This window comes from Diospyros lotus, chromosome 4 (genome assembly GCF_014633365.1).
Source record: "Diospyros lotus cultivar Yz01 chromosome 4, ASM1463336v1, whole genome shotgun sequence".
Lineage (NCBI taxonomy): Eukaryota > Viridiplantae > Streptophyta > Magnoliopsida > Ericales > Ebenaceae > Diospyros > Diospyros lotus.
Genome location: NC_068341.1, coordinates 44,776,645 through 44,800,323, shown reverse-complemented (window position 1 = coordinate 44,800,323; position 23,679 = coordinate 44,776,645). Strand labels below are relative to the sequence as shown.

The window sequence follows — 23,679 nt, the reverse complement described above, 5'->3', positions numbered from 1 at the left end:
GACACCAGCAATAGTCCAGGATTGTCAGAGTGGTGCAAATAGTAAGGGTTTAAGACATCATCAATGGTAGATGAGTTGCTCATTGACGGAGAAGATATTTCTGGAAACATATTCGCCATAGAGCAAGTATGGACGATTGAAGAGAAGAAAGAAAACAAAAGCAAGAAGCTGTCACGGAAAGAGATCGATTCGTGGATCTCCGATCAAATTTTTTTTGCAGATCTCCGATCAAAAATACAAAGAAGGAAAACTCCAAACAATGGAGTTTCACAACAAAGAATGAAACTACAGCGAAGAGAGGAAACGTACCTAAGACTCGTTGAGCTCGTCGGAATCAAAGATCAACGGAGAAAGAACCTTGATCGATGGAGACGAAAGCGCGAGCCTAGGGTTTTAGAAATTTGCTCTGATACCATAACAAAGCAGAGGAGAGAGAGACAAAATGTAAATAGCCTCATCGATCAATCCATTAAATGGATCTCAGTCTTTAAATACTAGCCCTAAAACTAATACATCAAAATTACCAAAATACCATCGTTCATTCAAAACAACAGCAACACTAGAAATGAAATAACAGAAACAAAAATACAAAGAATGAAACCCAAATACTCTGTTATATATACTATGGTCATTAAGAGTTATGATGTTTAGGGAAAAAAAAAAAAGGAAAAGAAAATCTATAAATGTTAAAAATAAACGTTTAATTTGTTTAATATATGTATACATATTATTCTTTGTTGGTAAACGTCGGTTGACTCATTTTCCTTGCAAATGCAACTGGGTTTGGACAACCTGTTAACGTTTTCAATCATGCATCCTATAACCTTAAAATCATCAAAATCATGTGACAGTTAGTGAAGATTTTTAATCATTTACAACTCCTCTATGCCGTCACGCGGACCTTAAAAAGTAAGTCACAGCTGGGCTCCTGCTTTTCTTTATAATTTGGCACATGCAAGGTACGAAGGGATAAGCGTACAATTAGTTAATTAATTGAAGATTAATTTGACCATCAATTCACTGAAGTCTATGGTTGTGATTTATTCACGTGATGAAATTCAAAAAGTAAGGAGAAAGTGGAGTCAAAACTCCAAAGCTGTTCATATTCTACACTTACAGAAAAAACAAAAACAAAAACAAAAACAAAAACACAAAACTGTTCTTAACCATAAAGCACAGTATTTATTATTTAGAACAAGTTTCGATATTTTATTGCTTTAAAATCACGGTTCAACCTCATTCCATTATGGGCTTATCATCCCCTGCTAATCAACCCAAGACTTGGGTCTATTTGAGAGTTACCTGTCTAATCGAATATTTTATGTGGGTGATTAATTAAAAAGCAAGTAATCCAACAACAGCATTAATTGATTGAGAGACAAAAGCACCAACCTTTTACCATTTTGAATATATGAGTTGAAGAAAAAAGAGGGTAAAGGAAACAAACTCTTAAGTCTTGATGATACAAAACGGCAACAAATGAACAGCCATGTGGACGGAAGGGGTTTGATGGCAACACAACAGCTTTGGAATTGAAAAGGAAATAAATGGGAAAGTGAGCGTTTGAACTGATAAGTACTCATCAAGTGTGTTGGTTTGGATGCATCAAGTTAGCTGTATACATCTTCAAATGGCAATCAATCACAGCAGCTGTACGCACTTGGGAGAAAGCAAATGAACACCCATTTCCGTGAAAGCTCTTCCTTTGCTTTTCTTTTCTTTGCTTTTTCCCTTTTTTTTTTGCTATTTACTTGTTTAATTTTAACTATTTGTGGAGCAAATCATGCATGCTCATGCTCATGGACTTATATGCACTACCGAACAGGCCCAAAAGTAGAGCTATCATTGCATGCATGCGAATGCAACATGCCCACCATCGTGGCGGTACTTCGGTGATTGAGAGATATTCTTGATGAGCTTCTTTTCATTAGGAGGACCATGACCAACATAAGTACATGATCTAGCTAGCTAGAAACACAAGTAGAGCTTTTGTTTTTATAATTAAGAATTAAAGCAGTAGTTATTATTTTTTATTTTTTTTGGAAAGAATTAGTAAGGTCTGAGAGTGAGTGAGTGAGGCGAATGGAAGATGGTTGGTTGGTGTACGTAGAACTGTAGAAGGTGTGATGGTGGTGGCTTTTCAGGGCCTCACCCTCAGCTTTGTTAAATCAAAAGGAGGCCCTTTTCCACTTCAATTATTATTTGGACTGCATGCAGCCATGAGCCATGCAAGCCAAGTAAGTACCCATCCCATCGCGTCCCTCCTCCAGGATTGATTTGGATTTGGACTAATTTGATTGGATTGATAGGACTCATGTGAACAACATGACCTAATTTTAATGAGAGCGATTTTGTTCACTCATTAAAGTTCACCCCCTTTAATGGCTCTAATGGGGTGACCATCACCCTCACTTTTTGTGAGGGTGAAAAGTAACGAAACGATATGAAATAATTTTTGATTGTTGTTTCGTTATTTTTCGTTCTCACAAAAACAGTGAGCGTGATAGTCACCCTGTTGAAGGGGGTGAACAAAATTGCACTCCAAATTATCAATACCTCCCTCCCATTTCAACCATCTTTTCTTTTAAGCATTCTTTTGGTTCCACATTTTATATTTAAATCCAAAATTCATATCAATGGGTTATTATATGAGGGATAATTATAAAAAAAGAAAATTTATTAAGAAAAACTGAAATCGTCTAAAAGTAAAAAAAAAATGTTATGAAATTATAATATTTTAAATTTTTATTTATTTTCCAAAAATAAAGAAAATGATATAAAAAAATCATTAACCAAATGGTCTATCAAATGTGAGTGCTCCATGAACGCAGCGGCCTCTCCGGTCTCCAGCCCAGCCCATTTACCATTTTCGAGATCTGAGACTGAGGCCCAAAGAGGATGCAGCCAAGGCCCATTTTTGGGAGCGACATCACGTGAGCGGAGCATGGCGGTGGGGTTCTACGATTACTGTTGGGACTTAGGAGGAGGAGGGTTTTAGGGTTTTAGCCTTTTTCCCCCCAAACCCCTCCCCTCTCTCTCTCTCTCCCCGACTTCCCCTTCTGTTTCTGTTTACCCATCGATGATGATGATGAGATGAGAAACTTCTTCGGGTCACTTCTCTCTCTCTCCCGTTATCACTCCCAAACCCTACCCTCTCATCTTCATCGTCACCATGAACCCGCATTTTTCACGAACCAAAGCTTTCTTCTCTTCTCGTTCCTTCATAATCAACCCCATCAATCGTAAGGAACTCCGCCTCTCCGCTTTCGCGTGCCAATTCCACTCCTCGCCATCGCCTTCGTATTTGTCGCGGCGTCACGAGGAGGAGAGCCGGGCCGTGAGGGTGTCCGTGTGGTGGGACTTCGAGAATTGCACGCTGCCGGCCGGAGCCAACGCATTCAGGGTCGCCCAGAGCATTGCTGCCGCGATTAGGGCAAATGGCATCAAGGGCCCCATCCAGATCACGGCGTTTGGCGATGTATTGCAGCTCTCCAGGTCGAACCAGGAGGCTCTCTCGGCTACTGGGATCAATCTCACTCACATTCCTAATGGTTCGTTCCCGTTATTTTGTTACTGTTTGCTAGTTGTGAAACTGAAAAAGTGAAAAGAAGCGAAAGAAGGCGAGATGGAAATTTTAGGGAAAATGAAGTCAACTTTTCGTCTGTTCCCTCCCTTCCCCCCAAAAAAGAATTGGAAAGGGAATAGCTTCACATGGAAAGAGAAAAGCAAGTGAAGGGAAAGCGTGAAGAAAATGATTTTCAATTAATTTTCTATAGTGAACCGGGGATTTTGCTTTCCTAAGCTTTCCCAGTGTTTCCTCAAGTTCCAATCTGGATTCTTGTTGAATCTGGATGTTGTCGACTTGGCAACCATTCATACGGATGGATAGACTAAAAGTTCAGAAGTTAGGTTGTTGAATTGGTTAAGTTGCTTGATTGTAAGTTAGGTTGTTAAATTGGTTAAGTTGCTTGATTGTAATATTGAATGCTATTATTGGGAAGCACACATGTTTATCTATGGCTATCTTTAAACATATCAAATGTCATTTTTATTTTCCTAATGAAATTGGACGATTGTAATATTGAATGCTATTGTTGGGAAGCACACATGTTTATCTATGGCGATCTTTAAACACATCAAATATCATTTTTATGTTCCTAATGAAATTGGACGGTTGTTAATTCAAACCATTTTAATTTGACCTGGCCATTATGATTGCCAAGGTTTAGTGCGAGAAATAAAATGACATCATGATTGAGATTTAGGAGGAATTGCTATGAGGCACTTTTCATTTATTGTGACATCTTATTTGTTTGAAGGATGTCCAGAATGTTAGGCTCTGTTTGGGAGTTGGCACTGCAAAGGGAAAGGGAAACTGAAAGCGATGGGACGTCTAACTTGTTTACTGTACTGTTTGCTGTTTCGTTTTCTAGGATCTGTTAACTGAAAATTCTCTACAGGCAATGTGAAAGCATAAAAAAGAGATGATCGAGAAGTGATATATAGAAAAAACATGTTTTGTACTTGGTCCTTTTTCTTTCTTTTCCTCACTTCTTAATAAACAAGAAAAAATAATTTCAAATGCATTATAACTCAATTTTTTTTTTCATGAACTGAAAGAGGACAAATGTTTTGATTTCTTCAAAGTTCTCTCTTTTTATTTAAAGAAAAGGAAGTTCTTGGTAAGCTGCTGATTGATGTACATGAGGTTCCACCATTTTGGCCTTGTTTTCTCGCTTACTCCTCTTTAAGATTTCTTGAAATTTGCAAATGGCTTGTCCATATTTTTCTTCTTCTCTCTACAAAGCTATAATCGGAATATGTGTTGTGAGTTTGTGACAATCCTGGAAATTCATTCTTTGCTAAATATATCATTAGAGAACCAAAAGGAACCTAACCTCTTCATGTTATACAAGTGTAATTGCCCATCTTTCCTCATGCATAGTTGTCAAAGGCGTGGGGCGCAGCTCTGTGCGCCTCATCACCACTGAGGCACTACCTCGTGCGGCTTTCATGCAGGGCGCATGATGCTCATTCCTTGTATATATAAGTGTATTAAAACCCTATGTCTTATCTATTTGTCAACTTAGATCTTATTTCTTGTTGATTTGATTGCATATTCTTGTATATTGGTGAGAGGCAAACTTAGCGGTGTAAGTTGGAGGTTTGCCGAATCTCCCACTTGTTGGGATCCTATGGCAGTGATGTTCACTTGTGAGAGAACTACTCATGTCTCCGTTCTACTTCTTTTTTGTTTCTTTCTTTTGCATTTCAGAAGAAACTAATTCTGTGATGTAATTCTCTGCTCTAATTTTTTTTTTTTTTGAATATCTTCTAATTTCTGTTACAATTTAGATGAAACTAATTACTAAGAAACAAATGTTTTCATTGTGTGATCTACTGATTTTTTTTTTTTATCTCTCTTATAATTTCTTTTGCAATTTAAAAGAAACTAATTGTTTTTCTGCAACTTTTTGTGCTTTGTGTTCTGTTATATTTTTTTTTTCTTTTGATTGCAAAATAAATTAGAGGAAACTAATTGTTTTCCTGTAATTGTTTTTTTAGTGTGTTTTCTGTTATAATTTTTTCTTTTCTCTAATCTCTTTTGCAGTGAGAAGAAACTATTTGCAAAAGAAATTAATGGTTTTATTTGCAATAATATTAGTTGTCATTATAGGGTTGGTTAGTTGTCATTTATGATTTTATGAGTTTACATCTACCTCCATATAAGTACATATTGAAAATAATAGTGTATACGTATTTTATAAGCATTTTGAATAAATGTGTGCCTCATGTGATTGAGGCTCATGCTTCGCCTTGCGCCACATGGCTAGGCCCCAGGCACTAATTTGCGCCTAAGAGCGCCTTGTGCCTTTGACAACTATGCCTTAGAGCGCCTTGTGCCTTTGACGACTATGTTCTCATGCCAGTATGGGTTGGGGATGGTTTTGTTCATTTAGAATTTTTTCCTTGTTATTTACATAGCTCCAAACTATTGATCAAGCAAATTTTCTATTGCTTCAGGTGGAAAAAATAGTGCTGATAGATCCCTTCTTATAGATCTTATGTACTGGGTATCCCAAAACCCTCCTCCAGCACATCTTTTCCTAATTTCTGGTGACAGGGATTTTGCGGGCATTTTACATCGATTAAGAATGAGCAATTACAATATCTTGCTTGCCAGTCCAGAGACTGCTCCAAGTGTTCTTTGCTGTGCTGCAAGTATCATGTGGCATTGGAATACTTTGGTTAAAGGGGAAAACCTTACTGGAAAGCATTTTAACCAACCTCCAGATGGACCATATGGTTCTTGGTATGCCCATTATAGGGCGCCTCTTAAGGATCCATTTGCAGTTACTGAGCAGCTGGCTTCTTCACGAACTGAGGAGGTGTCTGATTCTAATTCAGATCCCAAGCCTCGTACAGTTCCAAAGGCAGTTGTAAAGCAGATTCGGCGAATATTGAAATCTTATCCTGAAGGGATCAGTTTGGGAGACCTCCGTTTGGAGTTGAAGAAGTGTAATTTGAGCATAGATAAGGACTTGTATGGATTTAAAAAATTCTCTCACTTTCTTTTATCGATGCCTCATATTTTAAACCTTTGCACTGTTGGTGACGGCCAGCTTCTTATACGTTTGGTTGCCTCAAAAGTATCTGAGCCAGTTAAAACAACTACAGGTGTAGCTTCAGGAGCTAATACCAATAATGCAGAGTCAGATTCCGTAATAACTTCTAAGGTTAATGGTGTTGGCAGCCCTAGTTCTACAGATGTGGATGAGAACGCATCGCCTCCAAAGATGGAAATAAATGCTAAAGAATCCTCAAGAAAATTGCAAGAGCCACAAGTGAAATTGGCAGAGCCACCTCCACTTTCTGAGAAGGTAAATAATGCCAAGAAAACTGAGAAGCATTTGCATCTTATTGAAGATTGCAGTTCCACATGTGACGAAGGATTTTTCACAAGGATGTGGAGGAAATGGTTTGCTGAAAAAGATGGTGTTCCTGAGAAGATAAGTACTAGTTCCAGTGAGAGTGATGTGAGTACGAAGGCTGAGGTTGCAAGACCAACATCTCAGAACACTGATCCAGCAGATCCAGCTTCACTTTCTCCATCCAACAGTAAAACAACTATGAACAAAGTTGACAGGGATGATGAACCATATGGTGATAAATCTAGTAGACATACCGGTTTTTGGAAGCAGATAAGAAGTTGGTGTGTGTTTTGGAGAAAAAGCAACTTTGAAAACTCAAGGGAACAATCTGTTGACAAACTAAACCATGTACCCATTGATTGTGGGAAAGATGGATTATTTTTACAGGAATCTTTCTGGAAGGAAATGGAGGCATTTATAAATACACCACCAAATGGTTCAATCCTTGTCTTACAATCAAGAAGCAGGTAAAGTTTCTCAGTAAGCTAAGAAATGAATTCATAAGATACTTTTGCCTTGCTTCTTGGTCCTGGCATGTTTGAGTTGATCATGTGCTCATTATTGTGAAGTGTCATGTGATGTAAAACAGTTCAACAGGGTATTTACACCATCTTCTTCAACAAAAATTTCTAGGAATGAAATTCACATAAAAGGCTCAACTTGTTAAGATGGTTTAGCGTTCGTGTATTTGTCTTCTTGTTGCACAATTGGAGTAGTGAAGGAAATGTTTTTAGTTATATTGAAGATTTTCTTCTTGTATGTGCTATTTAACTTTGATGTTCTATTTTTATTTATTTATTCATGCATTTTTTCTTTCATTAGGGGAGAAGGGACAATAATGAGAGAAAATTGAAAAAAAAAGAAGAAGAGAAAAGAATGGTTAAAGTATAGATCATTTGTGTGGTCATCAATCAATGCATTTCGCTAGTTGTGTTGACTTCTAAGTTTCGATTTTGACCCTAGGTGTGTTCTGTAGAGGGGCATTCAAAGGGCCAGAGATTTTATCATTTTTGGTTGTAGCTTATTAGTGCATGAAACATAGGAGCTTGCAGACTCATTCTCATATTAGTAGGACTGCTATTCTTGATTAAAGCAGTACCAAATATTCCCCTACTCAGAAATAGCAAAACATTAATCGCACATATTGGTGAAGACCTCAAGTACAGTGATGTTGTGATAATGGATTTACTGATATTTACTGTGGGCATTTAAAAGGAAATATTTTTCTGCTGCAATTTCAAGAAATTGAGGTGGTTAAATTTACTAAAGTTGTTTTATTTGCTGCCAAGGTAAATTATCTTATTGTTACACAAGATGAGACCCTGATTTTGTTGTTACTTATAACAAGGTATTAGTAAACAGAATAAATTACTCATTAAATTGCCATTGAGAGTGTACTCATTGACAATAATTGAATAATCATACCAGTATAGATGGAGCTAACGACACTGGAATCCATGCGCATATTGGCCGACATGGATGGGTTTAAGTTATGTGTATTGTGAGAATTACTTTGAGGAGGTAGATCTGTTAATTTTCTCTAGGGGGACTCATTCTCTTGTCTACAGAGTTTTGGTTTCACAAGATAAATAATGATCCAAGTTATAACAACGAGTAAGAGAATGGTGAAGCATTTATCTGCAAGCTATAGCAAGCTAAGGAATGGCTAATCCACGGGAAAAGTAACATGGACCTAAACGCGGGACAGTTATTTACCTAAAACGAACCTAGATGCCTATAAGATTTCTGCTTAATTTGATGACCACATCCTTATAACATTGCAATTTTGTGAAGAAAAGTTTCATTTGTGAGATTTTTCTATAGCAATTAGTACTTTGTAATAGGGAAATTGCACTTTTCCATCACCGGCTGCCACTGCATTGACAAATTATATTGTATTCTGAAGTTGATCTGATGCAATGGTACGGCTAGAAGAGTGTAAGTTAAGGATACCCCCTGCTTAATCCTATGTGAATTAATAATAATAAGACACTCTTTTCTAGAGTATACTTTTCTTCTACGTGAAGAATTGGGAAAATAACTGCATAGATGTCATTGCATGGTTTATATTATTCCATTTAGACATATAAGGTAACATCCTGACTGCAAAGTTATTTTTTTGTTGTTTCATACTTTCTTATTGTGATGTATAAATTTTCTTTCACTTATAAGTTAAATTTTTATGAAATGAAACTCCTATTCTAGTGATCCCTTTTTTTGATGAAGTTGAATTTTGGTTCTTAAAACGTATTTGGAATCATGTGGGGACTGTTCTTGGACAATCTTGTGTCAGGGAGCAGCTGGCTCAGAACTTGCAACAGCAAGGGCCTTCAGTTATCAGATGCCTTGGTCAAGACGATCTTCTTAATCTGGTGGACTTGTTAATTTCAGATAAGAAGTGGGTGACAGAGTGCCCCTCTGAAAAGTATCCTTTCAAACTCATCCTACCTGCTGGAAAGAGTTCCAGTTCCACTCCTACCAATTCAAATGGCTTAAGATCTCTCTTTTTATCAAAATCTGAGTGTAGTTCAAACAGATTGCTGGAATATGATGAAGAAAAAAGACACCAGAATCTTCCACGCACTGGAGTCTGTCTGCCTGTCATCAATAAGAAAGCTTCTGGCAAGTCCAGAAATGAGATGTTAGCTGACTGTCATAAGCTTGTTGATGACATTTTGAAGGAATACCCTGAAGGGTTCAATATGGCCTCCTTTAGAAAAATGTTTCTAGAGCGGAATGGCTATCCTTTGGATATTCAAAAGCTGGGATACCAAAAACTGGTGACCTTGTTACAGATAATGCCTGGGGTGAAAGTAGAATCCACTATCATTTATCCAAGTTCTAGCCTTGAAACTGCACTTCCTAGTGCTGAAAATAATACCAATATTTCAACATTAAATTTAGATGATGAAATATCTGACGGATCCAAGAAAGGCGATGATCCTGACTGTCCATGGGAGGAGCTAGGGCCTGTTGCCAGCACAGCTCCCCAGCAAAATGAAATCGATTTGGGGTCCAAAAGGAGCGCAAATGAAGAAACTGTAAAGCAGAGAAATCACGATTACGAAGCCCTGGCAGATGATTACATCACAGATTCGGAAGAAGAGGATTCATCCTTAGTTGGATCAGATGAGACAGGGAAGCCTGGAATAAACGAGGGAGATAGCCCATTACTAAAGATTCTTGACTCGTGGTACAGAACTAAGGAGGAGATCAACAGAAAGGAAGGGCGGGATAATGTGGATGGCAAGGTAAATTGTTCTCAAATTGTCTTAAAACCGTCTGATTCCCCTGCCGCTAGCATTGAAACTGAAACTCCTCCCTTCAGGTCTGGAGTGAAGCAAAGACCTTTTAGGAGGTATTCTTTTGTTGAAGACCAGCCTAGGGGAAACAAAGACGAGCTGATTGATGGTATACTAGGTACCTTGAAGAAGCGAGGTGGTGATTCGAGGGTCCAGGGTTAAATGTTTCCTGAAGTGAGGACAAGGAAATGGTGCATCCTGGTTCTTCAGGTAGAACTTTGACTAATAGGGGTCCTCTTGATAATTTCGACCAAAGATGGGTTGAGTCTGAAGGGATGGGGGCAGCAAAATCAGATGATTAATGCTGATCTGATACGAGCGAGCTTAGGTTTATTGGGTCAATGATTCTAAATGCCATTTCTATCGATACGGGAGTGCGGGTGGGTTTGTGACATATCCAAGTCATTACGGTAGAGTAAATCTTGATATTCATTCATACCCGGCAGCTGCAGGCAAAAGTAAGTTCCTTGTGTATAGTCTATTACATCCTTTCTGGAGGCCAATTTGTTCTATATGCCATAGACGTAGAGTACCCGAGTTCAGCATATATGCTCTGATGTCTACTTCAAACAAGATTCTTTTATAAGATTCGAATTTACTAACACAATCATCATCTAGTTCTAGTGCTAGCGCACAAATATTTATTTGTTTCAGAAAGAGTTAAGACTTACACACAAATATTGAAGTCTGAGCATAGGCCTGATGCTGGCACTAGCAAAATATTACCATAAACGCTTCACTTATTGTTATTATTATTTTCTAAGAATAAACAATTCACTTACTAATTGAAAATGACCTCTTCACATATTATATCATACATACATGGATGATGGATCGTAAATAATATTACTCGTGCCCATCTACTTGTTTACTTTTTCCAAGTATCATCTCTCTTACTAACCTCTGGCATATTTATTTATATTTATTATCTTTCCAAATTCAATCTTTTAATTAATTTATCTCCTCAACAGATGTTACAAAATCAATCATATAAAAGTTAAATTATGGATTAGATTAGGTATTGATCAATTTCGAAGCTACATGTATCTCTTTTCTAATATTTGTATTTGTATTTGTATTTATACTCTTTTTTCACTCCCATTCCTAGAGATATCTATGATATTTGTATCTTTTAAATCTAAATAAGAAAATATGTTTATTCATTTTCATACCTTAAACTCTCAATCAAAATTAGAGGTTATTAAGGTTAATAATATTATTGATGAATGTCGATTTTTTTGTTTAACAAATTTAGATCCTAGTTTTGAGCATAACTATCTAGCAAGCCGCTTGGGCTTGGGCTTGGGCTTAAATAGATATATGTTTATTTATTTGGATGGGGTCTATTAAGTACTTTTTCGGGTCCATGCAGAAATCATTGTCCCTAATAAACCAAGATTTCCTTGCTTCCATGTGAGAAAGAACAAGTGGCTATTATGCCCGGTCACAAGAGCCACGAAGCAAGCAAACAAATATGACATCTGGCTGGTAATGCATGGTTGAAGTAAGATACGAGATATGGACCTCTCCTACAGTCGCAGCCAAGCAAAGCAAAGCAAGCAAGCCAGCCAGCCAGCCTCTCCTCTCCTCTCCTCCACTGCCCACTGCAGGCTTTCCCTTCCCCCCCAGTAGTTAAAAGGCTACCAATCATTCAACAAATATGCCACCATCTTCTTCTTGTTATCTTTTTATCTTGCACTATTTGTAAATTTCAACTCAACTTCTTGACTCAAAAGGATTATTATTCATATACATATACATACATATATAGAGTTTTAACCTTATAACTCCAAATAAAAATTATACATGAAGAATTAATAAAATAAGTAAAAATGATAATTCATATACTGTTTGTAGCTTCACAACCACCCAATAGGTTCCAAACTCAGTTGAGGTTTAATAAATTTTAGGATTTTAGAATATTTTAGTAAATTTTAATATATTTAATAATGAATCACATCACTATGCGTTTGTGATGAATGGGAGGCGACCTTTTCTTTTGGGTTTGCAACAAATAACAAATCGGAAGAATGAAAGGTGGGAGTGGACTTTTTCTTCTTCCTTATATTATTATTATTATTATTATGTGCATTTCATTTTATTTCAGGCCTGTTTGGAAGAATGAAATATTCTGAAATAATTTTTTTTTTTTTGCTTTTTATAAATTAGAGATGATTGGACAAACACAAAAATAGATTTGTTTATTTTTATCCCATTGCCATTAATCTTTCAAATAAAGAGTCTTACACTTTATTTATAATTCATTTCATTCCATCAGTAAGTAAATGTAAATCTTCCCCAAACACAACCTTGAAAATACAAAGCCTCATCATCCATTACTGAATAAATGTTTCCACAACACAGCCTTACAGCCTCATCAACAACCTCATCATTCAATACTAAATGTTTCCGGAACAGGGCCCTACAAATACAACAACCTCATCATCATCCTCATAAATTCCCAACAGCCTGCCCGCCAGCCACCGCCAGAAGCACCTGCTACTGCTGCTGCTGCTTCTTCATCTTCTTCCAAGTATTATATATACATGTACTAGCTGCTGCTGCTGCTTCTTGATCTTCATCTTCAACCAACGACACACACGCACTCTTAGAGCAAATGACAGAACAAAAGCACCCACTTAAGGCTCTCGGTTGGGCCGCCACTGATACTTCTGGGATCCTCTCTCCCTTCCATTTCTCCCGAAGGTACCTCCTACGTTTCAATCCATATCCATCTCAATATCTACCTATATCAATGTCTGTGGATGTATACCCCCCCACCCCATTAGCGCTTCCCCTGTTTCTGTTTCCATTTTCGATTTTCTCTTCTCAGGCACGAGGATTCGGACAGAAAAATAAGGGAGAATGTTACAGATTTGGTAGAATATGGATAGTTTAAACCCTTTCCAGAACTGTCAGATTATTATTTTTATCATTATAGACCATATGCCTGCCAAAAATTTTCTTTCTTTCGAGGGGCGTGCTTTTCGTTTGAGACGCAGACCGGATTAATGTTTGATCTTACAAGTTGATAAGCGTGAATGGTTAAAAAATTTCATTGCCTTAACTGTGTCTTTGTCACGTGGCTTCCAAGTTTGAGGGTTCCATTACCTCTTCCGGGGCCTCCTCCATCAGTCACAGACACGCCTCACACCTTGAGACCTTAGTATTTGAATGGCTATGGGCTTCAGGGGGAAAAAGTATAATTGCTTAGCATCCTCCTTCTGTAACAAATTATTAAGACAAATGATGTGATGTTGGCTGTTAGTGCTGCATTGGAGATGGAAGCAATGGCTGTCACATCACCTTTTACCTGTTCGGATCTTTTACTGATAAATGCTGGCGGCTTAGCATCAAGACACGAATTAAGGCCCCTGAATACTCTCTTGTAACATTGCTGTTCATTAACAATTGTTGGTTATATTGTTGTCCCTGTTGTTCTAACTTGGATGCTGCTTGTAATGTTGGCAGAGAAAACGGCGATAATGATGTGACCGTTAAAGTTCTTTACTGTGGGGTTTGTCACTCTGATTTGCACACTGCAAAAAATGAATGGGGGTTCACTATCTACCCTATTGTTCCTGGGTAAGATGCTCTTCTTGGATTGATTTATTCTAACAATGTTGTGTATCATTTTCCTCAAAATATCACTTTTAGTCACATAATCAAGCACTACTTTTTTGTTGTTGTTAATTTTTGGATCTTATTTTCTGTGCTAGTAGATTGTCGTTATGATTTTTATGAAATTATATCATGTCTATAATCTCTTTATTACTAACAAAGTTTAAATGGCTAGATCTTGGGTATCAAATTAACCTTGATGTGTTTTATCCATTGTTAAGCAACAACTGGACTCAGTTGGGCTCTAGTACAACAACAACAATCACAAGCCTTAATCCCACTGAGTCAAACCTGGAAATAAATAGAGGCTCGAAGACACACTGCTTTAGCAAGGGAGAAAAACGAGAAAAATGCCCATCTCCCAAAGCACCTACTTGAGGTCATGTACATGCAGCCAATATGTTGTGGTGGCAACTGACATTTTCTGCTGTAGTTCACCAATCAATGCCACAGACTACAATGTCTTGCAATTTTTTTTGGGTCATAACTCATAAGCACTGTGGCCCTGGGCTGAAAGCTCTCTTGCATCACATGTCCCTTCTATGCTCAGTGATTGAATGTTATGCTTATTGCTCTAAAGCCTTAAATAAGAGATACTTTTGCTCAGTGGGAAATATGTTATTGGCATCAGTTATGGAGCTTATTAGAAACACACAAAACGGAAGAAGCCCCTCCTTGGTCTTAGTTTTCCTTTGTTTGCTTCTATTTGTGCAGAAAACTGGATTGAAAGAAGGAAAATTTCATGCAATTTTCTTTTTGTACATCAAGAAAATATGTTGTTTTGTTTAGAGTATTTGAATTCTTTTCGTCCTCATTCACAAACTAATTCAAAAGCTTTTCTGTCAATGTTGTGGGGTAAACTTTGCTAGAACACTGATCTACTATGTGTTTATTTGCTTTCTTCTTATAGGGAAAAAATCTTAAGACATCTTTATTTGTGATTCATTTGTATGCACCACAAACACCGTCAAAGGATATGCCCCAGTCAGCACATGGACTGGAGAATTCAAATTATTGTCTTAACATTTGTATTGCATGAACTGACATTCTTCTGAGCATTTCACAGATGTCTGGAAATAGGTGCCTAGAATTCATTGTTGGCTTTGGAGAGAGGTTAAATACCTCTCCACTTGTTGGCCCTCTGTCTCCCTAAGGTTTTTTCTCTTTGCCAGTCGCATGAACTCTGCAGTATATTCATGCACAGTCTTCTGACTTTGATGACAGCATTGGTATTGTTGGAAAAAGATCTGCTCATAGTTAGGGGAAGAAAATCCTTTATCAGCAGCTATTTCATCCTGTACCAGGTTCGAACAGGTGCCTTTCGTTCGCGATTCCTCCTTGATTGTAATCTTTCCCACCATGCAGAAGCACCACTTTTCAATCTACAAGCTACCAGTCGCTCTCTTTTCCCTTCTGGAATTTCCATGTAATCCAAAAATCTTTCTATCTCTGCCATCCAATCCAGAAAATCCTCAATATTTAAGTTTCCATTGAAACAGGGAATATCTACCTTTAAACAAAAATCGTAGGTGCCCCTATCATCATAATTATTGGCTCTTCTTCTCTAACTAACATTTCAGAGTGGTTCAATGAATCCATAATCTTAATTGTTGTTTGATTCTTCTATGTAGACCTGACGTCTTCGTGCAGGAACAGGTCAGTCAGCAGGTTGACCAAGAGCTGCTTCTTCTCCTTGTTGCCTATCTTCGTTCCTGTTTCTATTTGTGTCAATTCCTAGAGCATCAAGTCGACCTGCAATTTCTTCAAAACCTTGTTCCAAATGTTGGAATTTGAGATCCATTCTCTGCTCCAAGGCCCTCAATGCTACCCCATGATCTTGCTCTCGTGGGGCATCAGCTCTCTAATAACTGTCAAGAGGGCCACCGCAATGACTTTGCTGTCTGTCATATGAATGGATGTTTATCCCACTCTAATACCAACTGATGCTGCATATAACGTGACAAATAAGAAAAACACTTGACTAGTCCTTTCGCAAGCACAAAGGCTCAAGAATTAGAGAAAACGCTCTTAATTATAAGGAATAAAATTATGTTTGTATATATCTTAAAATAAACTGAAGGCCTTCCTATTTATGGGCTTGAAGTTTTAAACTTCTATTCTAAGGGGTAAAGGAATTCTAATCAAGAAAGGAAAAGTAAAGCAAAGTAAGAACAAAATAAGAATCCTAAATACTCTAGAATAAGGAATCCTATTAATTAAGAAATAATTAAATCTTCCTAAAACTAGTAGAATAAGTCCTAAAATGATTAAATAATTAAAATTACAAAAGTTTTTTTTTTAAAAAAGGAAGCCCTGTAGAATGTGAATATGCGATATTATTTGAGGAACCTAGGTATGCTTGTAAATTAGTCAAATTTTATGCAGTTAAATAAATATGTGATTCTTCGAAATGCATCCTGCTCAATAGGACAAACTTCTGTAGCTTAAATGACCATGTGTAAATTTTAACCAGGTGCCACTAATTAGTTCACAAAATTTCAGGTGCTATGACTTGAACAAAACTTTTGTGTTTTCAGTAAGAGTTTTTTTTTTTTTTTTTTTTCTGAAATGCTGTAAGTGAGTTGAACCAAACTCATCATGCATGTATTCATCCTTTTTCCTAATTATTCTGTTGCAGGCATGAAATTGTAGGTATGGTCACCCGAACTGGGAAAAATGTTGAGAAATTCAAAGTTGGTGACCGAGTGGGGGTAGGGGTCATTGTTGGGTCCTGTAAAACATGTGAGATCTGCCAACAAGACTTGGAAAATTACTGCCCTAAAGTCATATTTACTTACAACTCAATTTGTTCTGATGGGACAAAGACTCAAGGAGGTTATTCTGATGTAATGGTTGTTGACCAGCACTACGTACTTCGTTTTCCGGATAAGCTCCCCCTTGATGCTGGTGCACCCCTTCTTTGTGCTGGGATCACAGTCTACAGCCCTATGAAATATTATGGAATGACAGAGCCTGGGAAGCATTTGGGTGTCGTGGGACTCGGTGGGCTCGGTCATGTTGCCGTGAAGTTTGGGAAGGCATTTGGGTTGAAAGTTACTGTAATCAGTACTTCACACAAGAAGGAGGCAGAGGCCATTGAGAATCTTGGTGCAGATTCTTTCCTTCTTAGCACCGATCCTTCCAAAATGAAGGTCAGTGCACTTTAATGTTATACTGTTATGTTAGGTCCGAATTCATCTTGATTTAATTTGTATGTTTCTGCTTGCATTTGGCTTAGAGACGGCTGAAAGCCTGAAATAGCACCTGTTTGGACCCCGTGCTGTGATAATGGTTAGAAATTAGGTAGCAATTATCAATCTTGGCCAGGTGTGCTCTGCGGAAATGTAATTTTGGTCTAAGGCTAACACAAGACTACTTGATATGGGAGCAGGTGGGCCTGTGCTCAATCCAATATTGACTAATAATATGGCAGGGCATGCATTATTTGACTCTTTTAAATGAAGCCAAATCTGAAGCTTGAGCTCCCCTGTTTTATTCATTGATGGTTTTGCCATTACCCCTGGGGCAGATGGTCTGATCTGGCTGCCTTGTCGCGAGACATGAATCGAGGACTCTGTTTAGTGATTTAGTGTTCTCTGTATACAAGGACATCTTACAGACCTAATTGCAGATATGCTATTGCTTGCCGTGCAGGCTGCTATGGGTACCATGGACTATATCATTGATACAGTCGCGGCTATTCATCCGTTGCTTCCATTGCTTGGCCTCCTGAAGCTGAACGGGAAACTGGTTAGTGTTGGCCTGCCCGATAAGCCCCTGGAGTTGCCCGTCTTCCCACTATGCTTGGGTGAGCTCCTCAATAATTGGGTTTCTTTACTAAAACAATGAACTGATTCTCAATCCCTCCAGACCCCACCGTCTAAAAGCATCAATCTTCCTTTTGAACTGGCAGGACGGAAGCTTATTGGGGGAAGCAACACCGGTGGAATGAAAGAAATGCAGGAGATGCTGGAGTTTTGTGCAGAGCACAAGATAAAAGCAGACATTGAGCTGATACGGATGGATGAGATCAACACTGCCATGGAACGTCTGGCCAAGTCTGATGTCAAGTACCGGTTTGTTATCGACGTGGCGAACTCCTCCTTGTCAGGGTAGTTCACCTGCTCCTGCTGCTTGCTGGAGCTGCCATTGGGTGGTTCAGAGGTGTTTTCCTTCCAAGTAAGAGAGTTTGCATATGAATGAATGAACTCTCTCTCTCTCTCTCTGCTGCAGTCATCACTATTAGCCGAGATTTAATAAACCTCTTATCTCTCTGGTTGATTTTTAAGCTAGCATTTGCCATGATTTGTGTTGGGAATGTAAAATGGTTCGACTGGCTCGTTCTTCATGACATGGGTTCAACTCGACTCGTGAACCCATTCAAGGTGAGTTGAGCCCAGTAAAAATCGGCCAAATTGACCCGTCTTTAACTATAATATATATTACATCTAAATATTGATATTGATATAATAATATAGTTTAATTATATGTTGTATTATTATATAAAACAAAATCTGTATATACAATAATAAGATATAATTTGATTGTGATACTACATTTAATTTACACAGTGACATATATGACATCAAACATCACAACTGCATTAAATATTTTGTCAAATCAAAAGGCACGATGGCTTTGTATATCTTCAAACAAGCAGTGTGTAAAAATTGGCATATGGTAATTCATTATATTAACATGGTCAAAGTATAAAATTGTGGCAAATAAAAATCATTAAAGTACATGTCAGACATATAGTATTGCTACTAGATAGTAGTATTATTTGTTATTGTTACAATTATTAATTTTAAAGAAGATAATATTTCTGAAACCAAACTTTTAATTTTAGTAATTCATTAAGTGAGGTTATCAATTTGTTACAATTATATAATATAATGTCATTGAGTACTGTTGAAAATTATTGATTTTTATAATTAAATTATAACTTGACGGATGAAGAAAGAAAAACAACACGATGTTAAAAACTAAGAACCTTTGTACAATATTGCAAAGTAAAGTAATAAACAATATATATAAATCAACAAGTGACGATTAAAAATTAGATAAATTCTATTGGCAGTGTGTGAAATTACTCTTCACAGTCTATATCATGTAAAATTTTTCTTTAATTTTAAAATTCTCAATTTAATCTCACCTCTCTCTTTCTCTCCCGCACATATACACACATACACACACACAAACAGGGTGACAGCTATGGCTGCCGAACCACCGCCATTACCCCCCTACACTCTCGCTCTCTCTGTACAATGGCCGCGAGTCATAACAAAAAGAAGAGAGAGAGAGAGAGTGGGTCAGCTGCCATGGCCAACCCACACACATATATATATATACACATAGCATGGCCACGGCCATGACAGCCACGACCATGGAACTCAGCCCAGCACACATACATATATATATATATATATACACTCACACACACGAAAGCATGGCAGCGACGACCATCAGAAATCTATGCATCGCGAGATGCAGGGGTTTCTCAAACCTTCGTACTGTGAGGTGTGGGGTTTCTGAAACCTCCGCCCTGACCCGTCCCCACCTCGGGGACGATGGTAGCATCGCTGCCTTCGTCAGTCGCAATGGTGGCGGTCGCGATGCCACTACCATCACCCCGAGTCGGGAAACGCTGGGTTTTATGACTGCTGCCATGGCTAGGTTCCATGGTCGTGGCCATGCGTATGTGTGTATATATATATGTGGGGGGGGGGGGTCGGCCATGGCAACCGACTCACTCTCTCTCCCTCTTCTCTTTGCTACGGCTCGCGGCCATTATACAGAGAGAGCGAGAGTGTGTGTGAGAGGGGGTAATGGCAGTGGGTCGGCTGCCGCCCTATTTGTGTGTGTATATGTGCGGGAGAGAAAGAGAGAGACGAGACTAAACTAGGAATTTTAAAATTAGTAGAAAATTTTGCATGATATAGGCTGTGAAAAGTAATTTGCCAATAAAATTTCCCTAAAAATTATCATAATTGTAGTGGTTATAATAATACAAATATGATAAAGCTGCAAAGATGATTGACGAATCAGTTGATATGACTTAGTGTCTTAATGAAACTAAGATTAATTTGATGATATAGTTAAATAATAGATCCCACAAGATTCGAACAATTAGTGGGGACAATTAATCAATTACAGTACTAAACATTAGGGGTGGGCACGTTGGGCAATTTAGGAGGGATATATTACGTCAAATCATATGTGTGGTTTGATATTAACTCAGATTGTGCGATCTAATTTGATGTGCAAAAACTTCACCGCAAGGTTTTTCCGATTTGGTGATTTTCTACCACATTTGATGCTTTCTCTTTGAACTTGTGAATTTTTAACTAGAACAATAAAATCAATGCATAAAATTATAATTTTTAAATTCTTATCACAAACAGTAAACTAGACGGTTTGAAAAATTCTCAAACCATGCCAAATCACATCCCCAAAAAATTGCGCAACTTGGTGCGAGCGATCTTCGAGGTTCGTCAATTTTTTTCTCACCCTTGCTACACATAAACTAGAGTATATTAATAAATAATTAATTAATAATTAGTGAGTGGGGATGCGGGCCTGCCGGCCAGCCTTCTCTTCGGGATTAGTTGAGTTTTCTTTTTAAGATATGAATACTACTCTAATAATCATGGTGTTTTGGCTAATTAATAATTATAATGTGGGAAATTAATGGCAGTCATACATACCCGCCTGCCTGGCACCTGCTCCGTTAATAAATTTTTTCTCGATCGAGGATTAACCAGTACTCTGTCTTTCTGCAGAAAAAAATATTTAAGTTTAATTGTGGTATTAATTTATATACGTAGTCATCCATATCTCTTATTGTCATTTATTTACCATTTGTACATAAACAAAAGGGTAACTAACTCGATTAATGTAACGCCTGCCTGCCTTCCTCATTAGAAGATTACATTTAATATTTTATCACCTTTCTCGTGATCATAGAAAACGCCACACCCACACAACCCGTGAATCAAAAGTACGTTCTCAATAGAAAGAAAGGTTAAAGACCAAAATTAATTACCTGTGCCTGTGGTTTGGTTCTTCCTAGCTCCATTTGTCTTTATATGTAATATTAATTTATATGTATTGAAATATATATGAAAATAATACAATAATGTTATTTTTATGAATCTAAAATGCCATCATATATATAATGAAACCCAAATTTTGTGTAAATTAATTTCTCATACGTACGCATGTAATTATGTTCATTTATTTTGTACGTAAAATGTATATATACTTTCTAGAGCTCAATTTGCACCAATTAGATTTAGCAGTGGCTTGGATTGGATTGGATTGATCTCACCCTAGCTAGGGTTCATCTCCATCTCCATCTCCATCTCCATCTCCTAAGAAAATTTAACTATATATAAATCAAAGCAGGTGAATTGCGGTTCATGCATGATCATGTATATTCGTGTATTTCATAATGGGTTTAGAAATTCATTGATAGAGATAGACGTACATTAATTCTCTCATCATCAAATATATATAATTCTATCCTACTAGCTAGATAAAAAAAACCCAACTTCAAATTTAATCAAAAATAATTATCTAACTATAATATAAGTGATAAATATGAGACAGTTTTGTCCCCAAATAGGAGACTGTTACAAGTCCCACTAAATGAATCAAATATTGCTTTCGCTTAGCCAAGAGCTAGCTAGCTTAATTATATTAATCCAACTCATGGTTTTATGACATAATAAGTTTTTGATTTTTTTAATACATTCCAATCATCAATTAAAAGACATAACCATATATATATATAGCAGCCATCAATTAATGTAATTAATTAATATGAAGTCTAGTGGTGATTGGGAATCTATATATGTAAATATATAGAGCCGAGAGATATTGATTAATGTAATTCATAGAGAGGGTGTAACTCTATGTTAGTTAACAAATAGTAATAGTACAGGGAACTTCTTATAAATACTAATAACCATTTGTGTAGTGATCTCTTAGGCTGCCGCGCGCCTTTTTGTATTTGTTTTCAATAATTGGTTGAAAAATCTTAAAGCTATATATAGCTTGTTATGCAACCAAGAAATGAAGCATAAGAGAAGAGAGATGAGTGGCTCTGTATCATGGGTCTTCCGTTACATGGGCCTTCTTCTTCTTCTTCTTCTTCTTCCTCCTCTTCAGCTCAATATCGTACACCACGAAATGCAATTAGCGGCGGCAGCTGTCATGGATCTCACTGAGGGGTTCGTCGCCGTCCCACTAAATCCTGGATTAAATATGGAGATCCAAAAGCCTTATAACATTGCTGCAGAAGACAGATACAGCTTTAAAGATGGAATCCATAAGTTGTGGGTGTTCAGCACAGACAAACCCCACACCACCTCCAGCAAAACTGAACCCCGAACTGAGATTCGTATCAAGGTACGTACATAACCTTCATAAATTGATGCATGCACCCCTGTATGTATCAAAGCACCTTGCATGCTCTCCATGACAGTTTGCACGAAACCTTCTTCAACTTATGTTTGCGTGATAGTGCATGCTCGATTAATTAACAAGCCCACCAGGTTCCCTTTCCACTATGAAAACTACTAATTCTTTTGCGTTTTAACTGAAACTGAACACATATATAAAAACTGAAAATAAAATCAAATGGGCACATTTGCTAGCCAGTTTAGTTCACCAGGAAAATTTTTCTTTTCCATGAAATTAACCCAATTCCACCATGGATCTATCTATATATCTCCTGTGCAGGGATACGATTACTCCTCTGGTGTATGGCAACTCGAAGGGCAAGGATACGTTCCCAGTGGAACATCTGGTGTCTGCATAATGCAGGTTTTCGGACCTGCAAATTATCATTCTACAGCCCTAATGCTTAGAGTTTACAATGGCAGTCTCTCATACTACAGGAATCCAGTGTTGGACGAAAACATGTACGACAAATGGTTTCGGCTAAACGTCATCCATGATGTAGCTGCCCGCAAAGTGAAGGTTTACATTGATGGGGTTCTCAAGCTTGAAGATTCAGTCATAATTGAACCTCGATCCTCTCATTACTTCAAGTTGGGAGTTTATGCACAGAATGATTGTTCTTACCGTATGGAGTCCCGTTGGAAGGACATCAAAGTTCTCAAGAAACGTGTTTGATTTCCGACTATATATCACCAAGTTTGAATCATATATATGTCATCCTACAGAACTTGATGTCAATTATATTAAATAAATGATGGATATATGGATGTCGCCTGGCTAGCTACTTTCTCAAGTATAAATTTGTTTGCTTTTGAATGATCAAGCTAGCTAGCTAGTAATTAAGAAAAAGCCCAAATTCTGAAGTTAGTTCCTACAAGGTCCCAACTAATTCCTCATTAATTTATTTAGTTGATTGATATTTCTATTCTTAGATTAACAGACTCACTCCAAGAACAATTGGATTAGGCTCCAAAGAGTCAACACATTAACAGAGATCTGCTATATAACTCTGCTGCACATCACTTGGCTAGCTATAGCTGGACAAAATCAGTTAAATTGCTGCATCCTAAATAATTTCAGCCATCTAGTCTTACTCCACAAATCTTCTTATCTTATGGCTGGTCTCACTGGGTCTTTGCTAGCTAATTGTTCCCCCTGTGTTTCCTCAGAACTCTGTGGAGCCTGACGTTGCTCCTAATTAACTTGTTTGCTTTCTAGTTGTTGGAATTTTACCTAGCTAGCAAATTAAGGAAAAAAGAGGATATATAATTGGATCTTATCTTTTCCCTGAGATCAAGAATTTCTCAGAAGAACCCTGCTTGTTTTGATGATCAAAACACACTCTGATGTTTACGTAT

The 23,679-nt window shown here is 37.5% G+C and overlaps 3 protein-coding genes across 6 annotated transcripts; all 3 read left to right on the top strand.

Annotated features, from left to right (window-relative positions):
- Positions 1–2,987: 2,987 nt before the first annotated feature.
- On the top strand, positions 2,988–12,940 carry LOC127799512 (uncharacterized). Of its 4 annotated transcripts, none has more exons than XM_052333606.1 (4): positions 2,988–3,551; positions 6,025–7,399; positions 9,226–10,183; positions 11,607–12,940. In XM_052333606.1, the coding sequence occupies exons 1-4, from the start codon at positions 3,173–3,175 to the stop codon at positions 11,649–11,651; spliced, it is 2,757 nt and encodes a 918-aa protein (XP_052189566.1). In that variant the 5' UTR covers positions 2,988–3,172; the 3' UTR covers positions 11,652–12,940. The 4 variants fall into 4 exon arrangements, 3 of the variants coding, with proteins under 3 accessions (XP_052189566.1, XP_052189567.1, XP_052189565.1); XR_008022645.1 differs by having other exon boundaries at positions 2,989–3,551; positions 9,226–10,692; XM_052333607.1 differs by lacking the exon at positions 11,607–12,940 and adding an exon at positions 10,261–11,560 and having other exon boundaries at positions 2,989–3,551.
- LOC127799513 (probable mannitol dehydrogenase) lies at positions 12,792–18,341 on the top strand. Its single transcript, XM_052333608.1, has 5 exons — positions 12,792–12,940; positions 13,706–13,819; positions 16,494–17,007; positions 17,510–17,663; positions 17,769–18,341. The coding sequence occupies exons 1-5, from the start codon at positions 12,852–12,854 to the stop codon at positions 17,969–17,971; spliced, it is 1,074 nt and encodes a 357-aa protein (XP_052189568.1). The 5' UTR covers positions 12,792–12,851; the 3' UTR covers positions 17,972–18,341.
- A 3,520-nt stretch (positions 18,342–21,861) lies between these two features.
- LOC127800450 (citrate-binding protein-like) lies at positions 21,862–23,165 on the top strand. The gene is made up of 2 exons (XM_052335068.1): positions 21,862–22,267; positions 22,601–23,165. The coding sequence occupies exons 1-2, from the start codon at positions 21,932–21,934 to the stop codon at positions 22,994–22,996; spliced, it is 732 nt and encodes a 243-aa protein (XP_052191028.1). The 5' UTR covers positions 21,862–21,931; the 3' UTR covers positions 22,997–23,165.
- Positions 23,166–23,679: the final 514 nt, after the last annotated feature.

Coding starts and splice junctions, on each gene's coding strand:
- LOC127799513 (XM_052333608.1), top strand. CDS start 12,852: ATGACAGAACAAAAGCACCCACTTAAGGCTCTCGGTTGGGCCGCCACT. Junction 12,941..13,705: donor CCCTTCCATTTCTCCCGAAG/GTACCTCCTACG, acceptor TAATGTTGGCAG/AGAAAACGGCGATAATGATG. Junction 13,820..16,493: donor ATCTACCCTATTGTTCCTGG/GTAAGATGCTCT, acceptor ATTCTGTTGCAG/GCATGAAATTGTAGGTATGG.
- LOC127800450 (XM_052335068.1), top strand. CDS start 21,932: ATGAAGCATAAGAGAAGAGAGATGAGTGGCTCTGTATCATGGGTCTTC. Junction 22,268..22,600: donor GAACTGAGATTCGTATCAAG/GTACGTACATAA, acceptor TCTCCTGTGCAG/GGATACGATTACTCCTCTGG.
- LOC127799512 (XM_052333605.1), top strand. CDS start 3,173: ATGAACCCGCATTTTTCACGAACCAAAGCTTTCTTCTCTTCTCGTTCC. Junction 3,552..6,024: donor TCTCACTCACATTCCTAATG/GTTCGTTCCCGT, acceptor CTATTGCTTCAG/GTGGAAAAAATAGTGCTGAT. Junction 7,400..9,225: donor GTCTTACAATCAAGAAGCAG/GTAAAGTTTCTC, acceptor ATCTTGTGTCAG/GGAGCAGCTGGCTCAGAACT.